This window comes from Tiliqua scincoides, chromosome 8 (assembly GCF_035046505.1).
Source record: "Tiliqua scincoides isolate rTilSci1 chromosome 8, rTilSci1.hap2, whole genome shotgun sequence".
NCBI classification, from domain to species: Eukaryota; Metazoa; Chordata; class Lepidosauria; order Squamata; family Scincidae; genus Tiliqua; species Tiliqua scincoides.
The window spans coordinates 17,736,410-17,749,888 of NC_089828.1; the positions used below are offsets into that span (position 1 = coordinate 17,736,410).

The 13,479-nt window shown below is 45.1% G+C and overlaps 1 protein-coding gene across 1 annotated transcript in view; it reads left to right on the plus strand.

Annotated features, from left to right (window-relative positions):
• CD276 (CD276 molecule) overlaps positions 1–13,479 on the plus strand; it is a 52,249-nt gene that overhangs the window by 7,858 nt on the left and 30,912 nt on the right. Inside the window, exon 2 of the mRNA XM_066635542.1 lies at positions 13,309–13,443. Coding sequence (XP_066491639.1) covers positions 13,314–13,443 — 130 coding nt within the window. The 5' untranslated portion in view covers positions 13,309–13,313. The remainder of the gene's footprint in view (positions 1–13,308; positions 13,444–13,479) is intronic.

Below are 13,479 nucleotides of genomic sequence, written 5' to 3' on the forward strand. Positions count from 1 at the left end.
CTGTGCCAACCATGGCTGGCAAATTTTGGGAAACCAATAATTAAGCTTCTGGCTTGGTATCCTTCCTCCTCCCTTGCTGTTCCACGGTCTGTGAATCTTGTAGCCAGGATTAGAAATAGTTTGTGGGATCTTAGTACACTGGTCCAGATAAGTAACTTCGTTATTCACATATGGGGAAACCTATATCTTATGCACAAATGAATTCACATAAGCTGTCATGTTTTTTTTTATTTTTTAAAATGAAATCCGCCTCGGGCTGCACTGATTTTCAGTAGTGGAACAGAAGGGTATGGGTTGTTGGAGGAAATTAAAAATAGTTTCCTCTTTGGGGGGAAGCAGAGTAGCTTAAGTAGCAGACCCCCCCCCCCCTTTTGGGTATCACTCCAGGGAACCTCCCTCACCCGGCTGACTGCTAATCAGTCATAAAGACAAAGAGGCAATGGCTTGTAAAAGTTGCAAAAGGAAGTTATTTACTTACAGTTCCATTGAGTCTATATTTATAGCATCTGATTAGGATCAGAGGTTCAGCTAACACTTAGAGATAGCAAGGCCCTAGAGCTGCCTTGCCCTGCATGCCTTCTGCTCAAGATGGCCTGGGCATCAGAGCCATGATGTGCGCCATCTTAACAGGTTGGTGGTCAGAGGACAAGAGGAAGTGCTCAGAGGAGAAGGGAAGGATAAAGGGTTAGGGCCACACCCCACAAGGATCAGAGAGAACAGGTAGAAAGGTCAGAGTCACTGGGTCATAGCTTGACACCTTCTGGACAGCATCCTGCCCCCTTTGGACAGCAGACAGAGTTGTACCAACTCCAACATGGGTAACGGAGCTGCTTTACCCTTTTCCTGTTCAAAATCTTCCCACTAGCTGTATCCCCCCCCCTTTGGGATTCTAGAGGTTGGATTCCCATTTATACATCTAATAAAGGAATCTGACATTTATGTATTTCATGCTTTCTAGCTACAGTTTCTGCCATGTTTGCAAGATCTCTGAAGTCCATGAAGACCAAAATGAAAAATTCCAAAATGAAAAGCTATGAATCTTTCAGACCTTGGTCTGATTCGAAAAATTCACTTCTGCTGGGATTTTCAAGAACAGTATTTAGCAGAACAGAGTAGAATATGAATATAAAATAAGTAAATTTTTTCAGGATAGTCTGTCTTTTCTCCAGTTACGATTCCTGAAGTCCATTCCTATGGACGGTTACTCAGAATTGGGTTGCCCCAGAGGCGTCACTAGAATTTGTACCGCCCGGTGCGGGAGCTCATTGCGTCACCCCCACGATGGCCCTCCTCTTGTAATATATGCACAGTCTAAATGTGGTGGCATCACTAGGGTTGCTGCAATCCCCATTAACTTTATTTTATTTTTTAAAAAACGTAATAGTACAGGTCACCCAACAAATTGGTAACCAACAAAAAACTATTAGCCAACTTGATGACACTCACACAGCTGAAGACAAGTTCTAGTAGTAGCTCTGATAAATGGAAATGAGAGCTGACTCATGCTAACGCCTTATTGGTTCTCTGCTATGTCATAACACCACCTCATTGGCTCTCGGAACATTCAGTCTCATTGATCAGTTTTGAGTTAAGGAAATCCACTTTTTGTTACATAAGGCAGTTATGTTTTCTTTTTCTGACCTTTGGTAGAATACAGATAATTCTACACTGTTTCATTATTCTGCCTGAAATGACCTTTTCAGTGATATATAGCAGTTCACTTATTCATAAACACAAATTTTCCAAATGGTTTCCTAAAATTTGGGCCAGTAATGGTGTCACCAACCGCCCCCCCCCGGGTGTGTGACCCGATGTGGTCTGCTCTCCCCGCACTCCTCTAGTGATGCCACTGGGTTGCACTGACTTAAGTGAAGCTTATTTCTAGGTAAATATGGACTTATCTGCAGTATTGCTATATGATGATGATGATGATATACTGTTGTTGAGTTGGTGATATCAGTTGCGGCACTCTGGGAACCCAGAGGCTTTTCATCTTACCTTGGGGAGGGTTGCGCTGGCCTCAGGGGTGGTCCAGGAGGCTCACAGCCCTCTCTGCGGGCCTCCCTGATAGTTCCATTTGGGGATTGGAGCACACTTCTGATTTTCATATTGATCGCTGCAGCGCCATCGGACATCCATTACTGGGCCACTCCCCTTAAGGGAGTTGATCGCGACCCACCACTTTGGGAACCACTGTCCTAAATGGATTATTTTCTTATATTCCCACTAGCAAAATCCATGGATACCTTTAGGGTGCGACATGGACCATAAAAACTGCTCACCATGGGTGAGTGCCCCTAGATCTCAGGTGAGCAAAACACCTAATAGCGCATTAATTTTCCCCCACCTGCGATCTCATTTCCAGTGCCATTTTTGAGAAGGTAAAAAGCCACAGGCCTTCTTTCTGATCAGCTGGAGAGGCTCCTACTGTTTCTTACTATTTTAGAAGCTAAGGCAGATGAAAGAAGGGTCTGTCTCTTTTCCAAGGCCCTATGCTCAGGCCAAAGACTGTGGGGAAAGATAGAGAGTAGATGATGGCCACAAACAGTTGCTCAAGTTCAAATGTGTGTAATTGCTTAGTTCATCAGTTCAATGCCTGTTGTTTCTTGGGGGGGGGGGATGATAAATTCCTTTCTCCCTTTCCCTACTAGCTTCAGCTTTTCTGGAAACTTTGCATGGCACTTTTTGGAGGCAGGGAGACAGTCCTGCTGATGCTTGCTAGGAGTTCTTAGTCAACCTTCAAGTTCTTAGCCAACCACAGACATGCAGTGGCAGGATTTACATGTTTGTTTTGAAATCACTCAGGTTGATGATTAACTGGTTGCGCAGCCTGACGCGTGCCTACTGGCGATGCCCAGGATTCTAAAAGCTCTTCAGTTTGGTTTGGGGTATGAGGCCCAAGCTATATGTGGAGATCTGTTCTAAAAAGGGGAGTGTGGTGGTGGGGCAGACTGGGGATCAGGACCGCAGTGGTGGAGTGAGTGGTGGTTAACCTTTTCTGCAGGACTTTGTGTGTGGTTGAAACGATGCCCCTCCAGCTTTGTTGCAGGGGAAGACAAGTATGTTGGAATGGAAGCTTGAGGGGGCATTTAATCCAATAATGGCATTCACAGTGTGCATGGTGGTGGGGAACAACTTCCCCTTTTTCGCACTGGTACTTTCCTGATTCAGCATGCTCACGTACTCATCACCTGTATCTACTTGTTATTTTATTTTATTTTTTTAAAATTTAGTAGAGCAGTGATCGGATTTCCTGCCTCACATGTAGTTTGGCTCTGACAAAGTTCCTGGCCGCAGCCAGAGCTTGCGACTTGAGCAGTCAAGCCAAAAGGTTTGGGAAGAACCATATTTTTTTTCTGTTGTCTGCAGGAAGCACCATCTGTGGAGGGTGCAGGGTGCATCCGTTCTGTGAGAAGCGTGAACAGGCAGGGGTCAGCAGGTGTCTGGACTCCAGGGAGCAGAAGTGCTGATGGAGCACTGGCTCAGCTGTGACTAGATCCATCTGGAAGTGTGTGTGTGGGAGCACACCAGGTTTTTTTTTTTTTTTTGCATAGCAGTGCTTTGGAGCACCAGTGTAAACAGGATGATAGGGACAGGAATGTTTTACAGAATTTTTATTTTATCTTTGGTTCTTTTTAAAGGCACTGTATTGTGCTTCATAAAAGTTTAACACAGTGGTTCTCAAACATGTTAGCACTAGGACCCATTTCTGTAGAATGACAATCTGTTAGGAACCACTGGAAGTGATGTCATTAACTTGGAAGTGATGTCATGGCCAGCAGTGACATCATCAATTTCGGCTTCAAACCTATGCCACGATCAGCCGAAGGTTCCATTACACAGCATGCTTATGCTGTTATTTTGCTTAGCTCAGAAAGAAAACATTCCAGCTCGGTATTTCAAGCAGAACACAGACTTGGATCCTTCCTCAACCACACAGCCCTCTTTCCAGTATCCCATCTTCCTACCTATTCAGGACAAAACACCATGTCTCTGTCCCACCGGGAGTCCGTCCTCCCTAGCAACTCTATACCCTGTATTTTCAATGGCGGCTGAACTAGGCGCTATATAACCCACCCGAAATGGGCTCATGACCCACCTTGTGTGTCCCGACCCACAGTTTGAGAAACATGGGCTTAACAGATTTATTGTGGCCCATGTTTTTGGGGTCTGGAGCTCACTTCATCACATGTGTTATCCTCACTTCATGCATTTGAATACATGGGTTGAAATCTAGGAAAGATTTTCTTTAGCTCTGCGACTTTAGTCCCATTTAGTATAGACCACTATACCATTTCTGGTTTTTAAGATTCCACATTTGATGTGTTTACTATAACAAATGAGCATGGCTTCCCCACTGAATTTGCATGTGCAAGTTTTCATTCTTTCTTGGAGCTTGGCAATGTGCAGTGCGCTTATCTGCTGTAAGTCTGCAAACATGCACATTCTCTGTCTCTCCTCCACAACTGATTTTAGGAGAACTTGCTGTCCTAGCCATGTGGCAGCTGGTTGTGGGATAACACAGCTGGCATTTTGGAGGCCTTGAGCTGATGTCATCAGACTGGCTGCAAGTGTTTTAGACTTAGCAATTACAGTGGTGTATCTGCAGCCAAAGGAAAACCAGGGGAATCTGAGGAAGAGGTGGGTCATCAGAAAGCTAACAACATAAACACACTTGGACGTTTATAAAATAGGCGGCTCCTGGGTTTATAAAAATAAATGGATCTGCCACAATGGGAATGGTAATTAGATTGTCAGGAATGGGCAGAAAAAAAGGGGAATGGAAAGAATTAATTTAGCATTGCTTCTGCTTTGCAGAATGGCTAGTGGATCTTACTGGACACAGTAGTACCACAGGCAGAATGTCCAGGCCAAGGGTTTGACTCAGTGGCTGCAGTGCCAGATGACCTAAACTAGATTAAGAAGAAACTAAGGCTGCAATCCTAACCACACTTTCCTGAGAGTAAGCCCTATTGAACAAAATAGGACTTACTTCTGAGTAGACCTGGTTAGGATTGTGCCCTCTATTGCAGTGCAGTATCAGAAGCAGAGGGTAGGATTCATAAGTGCAGGTGTGTGTCACTTAACGACAGGGATACGTTTTCTGATCCCCGATGTTATATGATTAGGTTGTTAAGCGAACATTCAGCCCAATTTTGTGCCTTTCTTGTGTAAACAAGTGACGCTTTGTGCCAGAAACTAACTGGCTGCACAGGCTACTGGAGACAGGTTGCCTCTCCTTTGCATTAAGAGCCTCTTTGTTGTATAAACAGACACTCTGCTGCAAGCTGTGGGAGTCCTGACTGCCTCATTAAGAGTCTCTTTGTTCTGCTTTGACAACCGTTGTATATGCGGTTCATCACTAAGCAGGAGGTTGCTAAGTGATGCACGCCTGTAGTGTCTTCAGAACAGATAATTTGAAATGATACAAGCCTAACAAATGAGGAGGAAAAATCCATGGCACGTACAGCAGCCCAGTACTTCTCAAACTGTGGGCCAGGACCCGCTAGGTGGCTCACCATCCAATTTCAGGTGGGTTATGTAGCAACTACCTCAGCCACCATTGAAAATACAGAGCTGAAAATACAGAGTTAGAGCTGCAGGGCAGGGCAGGCTGCTGGTGGGAGAGAGGCATGGTGTTTTGCCCAGAATAGGTAGGAAAATGGGACGCTGGAAAGGGGGGAGGACTGTGTGGGTGGGGAAGGATCCAAGTCTGTGTTCTGCTTTGAATTCTGAGCTGGAATGTTGAGCTATGCAAAATAACAGCACAAGCATGCTGTGTAATGGAAACTTTGGCTGATTGTGGCATAGGTTTGAAGCTGAAATTGATGATGTCATTTCTGGCCATGACATCACTTCCATGTTAATGACGTCACTTCCAGTGGGTTCCGACAGACTGTCATTCTGAAAAGTGGGTCTCGGTGCTAAAAAAGTTTGAAAACCACTACTCTAGCCAATCTGAACTGAAATGAAAATTTCTTTTCCCTGCTCTGATAGTACCAGCGCTGGACCTAGAAAGCTGAGAACAGTCATCACATTTATTCCTGGCAGTGGGGTGCTCACCGTTTGTCCAGTGGACATGTAAATGTACATGGCTGCTTTCTGTTGAGTCAGAGCATTGGTTCTTCTACACCGGGGGTCTCCAGACTTTTTGGCCAGAGGGCCACATGCAATATCTGTCACTGTGCTGAGGGCCGGGAAAAAAATTAAATATAAAATTTAAATCATAAATTAGAGATGGAACTTAGATGAATGAATAAATGAATGAGTGGGCTTATTCACAGCCTCTCCGGCCCTCAGAACACCCTCCAGATGCAATCAGAGCACAGCTCTGGTCATGTTCAGTCGAGTGGGCCAGAGGCTTTCAGGGGACAAGAGGCTGGCTGCGGGCCGGATAGAGGCTCGCTGCGGGCTGCATCTGGCCCTCGGGCCGGGGTTTGGAGACCCCTGTTCTACACTGATGGACAGAGACTGTCCCAGATTCAGGCAGGAGCCTTTCCCCACCTTCCTGGAGATGCTAGGATTGAATCTTTTGCATGTGAAGATTGATGTTACATCACTAACATAAAGTCTGTCTTCTAAATGCCAAGATCATCATTTTTTTTTTTTTGAAGAGTGTAATAAAACTTCTAAACTGCTTTCTTGTTTTTTCTTAATCTAGTTTAGGTCATCAGGTAAATAAGTCTTTCCATGCACACACACCCTCTCTCCAGTGTTATAAAGTTGTGATGACTGCTTCACATTAGTGAGTGAATTAATTCTTTTTGGTAATGACAAGCATGATGGTGTAAGCGATCCCACATCCTTGGCTGCGGTTCTGGCAAAGACATGATGGAAGCTTAATGAAAGCCATGCCCTTAATGGTCATCTGAATCAACCCTGGCAAAGATATGTAGGCTTTACTGTATAGGAAATATAACTTCTAATTTTTATTTATTTTTTATTTTTTACTGATGTGTGTGACTCACCTGGGAAGCATATATAGTGAGCCCTCACTTTAATGGAGTAATAGAGGGGATGGGGTGTCCATTCACTCTGAAAGTTTGTTAAATCTGCATGCATTGAAGTCCATGGAGATGTGTGGGTGCAAATATATATGGCTAATTTTTAATGCAACAAAAAACATCTGTTTCACTGTTAGATCAAGAGTTCAATGTACTCTCAAGCATTTTTCATAATGAACATGCTTCATAAATGCTATAGTAATAATGATGCCTGATCTTGTCTGATCTCAGAAGCTAAGCAGGGTCAGGCCTGGTTAATACTTGGATGGGAGACTAGCTGGGAATACCAGGTGCTGTAGGCTTATCCCATAGACTTTCGAGACTGAAGGTTGCCAACCACTGTGATCAGAAGAAAGCTTCTACCAGCTATATAAATGCAGGGAGGAAAGGTCTATCAATAGCTGTATGGTCATATTGGCTGTGTGAACGCTCTGTATTTTGGAACAGTGCCCCCACTGAATCCCAGTTGTTGGGAAGCAACATCAGGGAAGGGCTGTTGCCTTCAGCACTGCTTGTGAGCTCCCTGAAAATATTTGGTTGACCAGTGCATAGAAATGAGATTCTGGATTGGATGGCATTTGAGTCTGCCCAGGGATTGTCAAAATATAGTGCTTCAAGAGACCTCTCTTTGGCTTATTGTGTGCACAAGAAATATTCCAAAGAAAAAAATGAGTCCTGAACTATCTTGGAGTGTCTGCAGACTGGGCTGTGCTTAAGGGAACAACACTGAGTCAATCCGTTGTGCCTGAATACAACCTAGTCATGGTCAACTTTAAGGTGGATGTTGCTTTCATTCACTGTACACATATTCAACTTAAAAAATACCGTGCAATTCATGTATGAGTGACCTTGTGTTGATATAGTTTGCTGCACAACGTTGGGTGCCATGTGCCTAGAGGTGTACAGTGTGTAGTCAATGGTGAAGGACTGGAATTTGGATGGGTGAGTAGATTCAACTGATCCAAGTACATATGAGAGCTATGCAGGCACTATAGTTGAATGAATGTAGATAGAAGCAAGAGTTTGTCCTGTTGTGACCCTGTAGGCAATCCTATCTTCTACTCTTAATAGTGAGGGAAATGTCAGAAGGGATGCTTCCTTCAACCTCATAGATCTGAAACAATTGATGACCCAGATAGACGTGGACAGAGTCTAGATTTGCATTAACTCTCTGCTCTTTTGCTTTGAAGTACAGATAATGTCAACTGTGACATTTCCAGAGCTCCTGTGTGAGGGCAGGGCCAGAGAAGACATCTCCACAAAACACCCTTCGTGCTCCAGAACAATAAAAAGGAGGACAGGCTGTGGTTTCTGGTTCTGGAGGTCTTAACTCAGTTATCCAGCCCATTGGACCATTTTATAGTAGCTCTGGAATTGGAGGACATTCCTGCCTTGATAAGAAGGGCGTTTGAATCCTGAATTTTGTCCAGTAAAGCTTGAGTAGCGTCAGTTCATCCAAAGGCCCCACCTTTGTTCTTCTGGTTCTCTGATCTTTCCCCGTTTGATGTCCATAACTCACCTGCTGTTCTCTGACCAGGTCTAATATCCATGCAGTTGTTCCGATGGCAGTAGCATAGCTACAGGGGGTGGTGGCGTGGTAAGTGTTGCGAGTGCCGCAATGTGCCACGTAAGCATCCCCTCCCACTCACCGTTGGAGCCATTGTGGGCACCGGTGGCACTGTGTTGCGAGTGGGAGAGTTGCTAACACAACGTGTTGCAGCACCTGAAATACTTATTGTGCCACTCCCCCATACCTACACTACACTACACTAAAATTGAGTGTTGGGAGAGTCAGAACAGACAAAAGAAAATATTTCTTTACTCAGTGTGTGGTTGGTCTGTGGAACTCCTTGCCACAGGATGTGGTGACGGCATCTGGCCTGGACGCCTTTAAAAGGGGATTGGACAAGTTTCTGGAGGAAAAATCCATTACGGGTTACAAGCCATGATGCGTATGTGCAACCTCCAGGTTTTAGAAATGGGCTATGTATCAGAAAGCCAGATGCAAGGGAGGGCACCAGGATGAGGTCTCTTGTTATTTGGTGTGCTCCCTGGGGCATTTGGTGGGCCGCTGTGAGATACCGGAAGCTGGACTAGAATGGGCCTATGGCCTGATCCAGTGGGGCTGTTCTTATGTTCTTATGTTCAAAGCCACCAAGACTCCCTGAAAAATGCACTTGCTCTTTTTTCCTCTGGTACTAAATGTGATGGTGGAAGAAGACTTAAAAGATGTTTTCTCTGCATTTGTCTCCAAAGTTAGCAAGCTTGGACAAGTGGCCTGATTCAGTGGGGCTGTTCTTACGTTCTTATGTACTGTCTGATGGACATGCATTGCCACGGAAATTGGCTCATTGATGATGCATCTCTGTTGGGTTGTTGAAAACAAAGGATCTTGGAAGTCTCTTGAGAGTTTTATCGATTGAATTGTCTATTGAAAGACTTTGGTTCCAGCAGGTTATTTGCTAGATGTTCCACAAAGCCAAGAATGCTTAGGTGGCACTGTGGTGTGATCAAACAGGAAAGGACCCATTTTTATGAAGTAGAAATCATTGTCTCCCTCTTCCCCACCCCGTCCCCAAGAGACCAAAGTACAGCAACAGCTATAATATGCTGCCATGTACCAGAGAGACAAGGTGACATAAGAACATGATGTCATTTTTACAGGAAGAGTGAAAATGGCCACTCACTGCATTTCTTCCAATCTGTTGCTATTTTGGTCCTTTACAACAGGGAGGCAGTACTATTACCTGTTATTGCTGATGTAATAGTGCACGCATCCAGCTCATGCATCTATGTCCTTATCAGATTGGTCACCTGCTGTATCACTCACAGTCCAGCGCCATTTCTGACCTTTCTATCACAAGGCTGGACTAAAGGCAACTATTGTTCCTGCCTCATTGCTTAATTTACTCAGTACATCTAGGGAATGCTTTAGCTGCTTTGTTTCCCGTAGTCCATGAAAGCTTGTGCTGAAATGAATTGATTAGCCTCTAATGCAGTGATTCTCAAAGTGGTGGGTCGCGACCCACTTCCATTTTGCGGGAGGTGCTTTGCGCCCGCTTTCTCAGAACGTTCCAAGCCTCGGGGAGTACTGCAGAGGGCTGCGTAGGGCTCCCCGCGCCTCCTGCAGCCTGCTGCAGCCCTGCCTTCTGAAAGAAAGTCACAAGCACCCCCCCTTGCCCTCCCTTGGTGGCGTGATCCTGGGGATCGTGTTGCTGCCCTAGCCGCTTCCCCGCAAAAACTTACTGAGGGAGTAAAGCGCTGTCAGAGAACCACTGCTCTAATGGACGAACACAATGACCCCTCTGGGAACAAAAACTAATGCAACAACCCTATGCACGCTTACCTGAGAGTTAGTCCCATTGAACACAGTCAGATGGACTTCTAAGTGGAGATGCTTAGGATTGTGCTGTAAGACTGCAGTCATAATGCATGGAGATGGTACCATACACAATATCCCATAGCATCCTGAACAGAACCTTTCCAAATTAAGAGAGCATTTATGAAACTTACCTTTCCAATATGATTGGTTGGCTGCTTAATGACATGCCTGATCTTGTCTGATCTCGGAAGCTAAGCAGGGTCAGGCCTGGTTAGTACTTGGATGGGAGACCGCCTGGGAATACCAGGTGCTGTAGGCTTATACCATAGTCTTTTGAGACTGAAGGTTGCCAACCATTTTTGGTTGGTTGTTGTTGCTGAAGGCTCATGAGATGGTCACTCACCTTTGATCTATGGGTATATGCAACCTCCTGGTTTTAGAGGTAGACTACCACTGAATACCAGATGCAAGGGAGTGGCAACTGGTATCTTGTTGTCTTGTGTGTTCCCTGAAGCACTTGGTGGGCTTCTAGAGGAAGCTGGACTGGATGGGCCTTTGGCTGATCCAGCGGGGCTCTTCTTATTTGGCTAGAAGAATAGGTGTTAGGTTGCAAATTGTGTTCCTCTTGATGTGTGTCCATTTGATACACTGGAAGTTGTGAACAACCCCAGCCTGGTACTACCTCCTCACCCTTTGTTGGGACAGCAGAAGAACCCTGGAAGACTCCATCACCTGCACCGAGGCTTTGTGAATTGTTCTCCTTGAATTAGTGTCACTAGTCTAGCAGTATGCCATGGTGTTTGTGTGGGTGTTTAATAAGGCACTCACTCCTTCGGCTTCCTCATGGATAAAGTTTTCAAGTTAACACTGCCTCTCTGCAATTCCAGTTAGACCTAGGCAGTTCACTTAGAAGATGATGCCTCCTACTCTGTGTTTCAACCATAGCTACACTTAAAAGTTAACATTTGTCTTTTTCTATCAGTGTGTGTTCCAGTCATTCAATTTAATTTTAAAACAAGATCATGAAGTATTTATGCTGTTTCCTTGGGTGCCAAGGGAAAAAAAAAGAACTGTTCAGTCTCCTGGCTCTTGTTCCATACTATATGTTCATATTTGCTTGATATTCTTAATTGTAACTGGTTTTTGACAGTAATTTAAAATCATTGTTTTGAATGAGTTGGCTTAACTTGGGCTCCTTCTCATGACATGTCTCTCTCCTCTGCTTAATTAGCGCCCTGGATATTGATTTTTTGGCTACAGTTGGCCCAGCCGAGTTTGGGAATCCTCTTTGTCACCTGCTGCTTTGGAGACAAAGGGGGTGGAAGGGGAATCCCAGGGCAGGATGTCATTGCAGCTGCAAAGTCCTTCCTGCCGTCTGCTGTGGCTCTCTTTGGGGCAGGATGCTGTGGCTATGGAGGGAAGGAAGCCCTGCCAATAGCGAGGAGATGCTGCATACTACGTTCAGTGCCAAGCTTCTGTCTGCTTTGGTGCTTGTCCCGATGTAAGAAACCTCCCCTGTGTGCAATTTGTGGAGAACTTCGAATCTGTATGGCTTCTGCCTTACCAGCTTTTTGGAGTTGTTACTAAGTATGTGGATGGGGTGATCTGGTTATTGTCAAATGCTTGGGACTGAGCCCTCACCGTCATGCAGCCAGCTTGACTGATGTAGCTGCAAGATCTCTTGACCTTAGTCTTAAAGCAGCCCTCTTTCTGAATTGGAGAGGAGCCAACCTGGTTTGTATAACTCAAGTATGGCCAAGTGAGCTACTGTGGTGATCTTTGCTTGCTGATCTTTGCTTGCTAACTGGGCAAGAGGCACTTTTCAGGTAGTGCTCCTCTTATATTTAGCAAGGGGAGAGTAACGGTCTTTTCCACAACAGTGTACTGTCTTTTCTAGTGACTTTTTGCTGGTGTTCTTCGGCATCTTGCTAGATTGTGCAGTGACATAGCTAGAGCATTTGGTACCCAGGTCCAAACGTTGTCCCCAGGTGTGCCTAACCTGGAAGTAATAGTGGTGATGTGGTGACGTCACCACCAATTACTTTTGGGCTTAGAGCGCACTTGGAGTTCTTGTGAGCTGTTCTGAACAGCTGATTCCTTTTTTCACTGGGGAAAAAAAGGTGATTGGCTGCTCAGAGTGGCTCACAAATTGAGTGCTCATGAAGAGGGGGGTGTTGGAGAAAGTACTGCTGTGGCCAGTAGGCATCTTTGTTGCTATAATACTTTGTCCTGCACCTCAGGATCTGCCTTGGGGGTGTGGTTTGGTGCCCCCAGAAGGCATGGTAGCCAGGGCAATGTACCTCCTGTCCCCTAGCGATGCCACTGAGAATCTGAGCTCTTTTGGGACTTGGAGCCATTTAATTATTTGATTTTATCTGGTAAACCACACTGTGAACTTTTTTTGTTGAAAAGTGGTATATAAATACTGTTAATAATCTTGGCTTTCTTGACATGATTGCTGCCATTTTTGTTTGCCCATCCTATAAGCTTCAGACCTCTCAAAATCTGGCCCTTTAACTGGAAGCTGCGGTCAAAGAGCAACTCAGCAGGACTAGTTCACCCATGATGCTGCACACATGAGATCACATACTTGAACTCTGCAGATGAGACAGTTAATGAACACAGAACATGCCAGTAAAAATTCACTCATATATGTATATATGTATGGGTTGGGAACAATCTTGTCTTTGGGGAGGGGCCATTGCTGAACGGCAGAGCACTCGATTTGCATGCCAGAACTTTACAGTAGTTGAGGTCTCCAGATAGGACTGGGAAAGACCTCTAGTTTGAATCCCTGGAGAACCACCAGCGTAGACAGTGCTGAGCTGGATGGACCTCAGTGGTCTGAGTCACATTAGGGCAGCTTCCTATGTTTAGTCCCACACCCCCACATAACCATAGGGTTATTGGAGGAAAATGACTCACTCTGTGACTGAGAACTTGTATTGAAGTTATTTCCTATTTTTTGTTCTCTCCTCCCAGCAATTATGAAGATTCCTTTTTCTGATTTGCATGGGCATGCCAGCCCCACTTCCTCTGTCTCTCAGGAAATGTGTCTTGCAAGAAAGATGCTCCACCCACTGTTGATCTTGGGTCTCCTGGTATGCACTCTGACTGGTAAGTAATTGCAGTGATTTATGACGTTTGACGTTG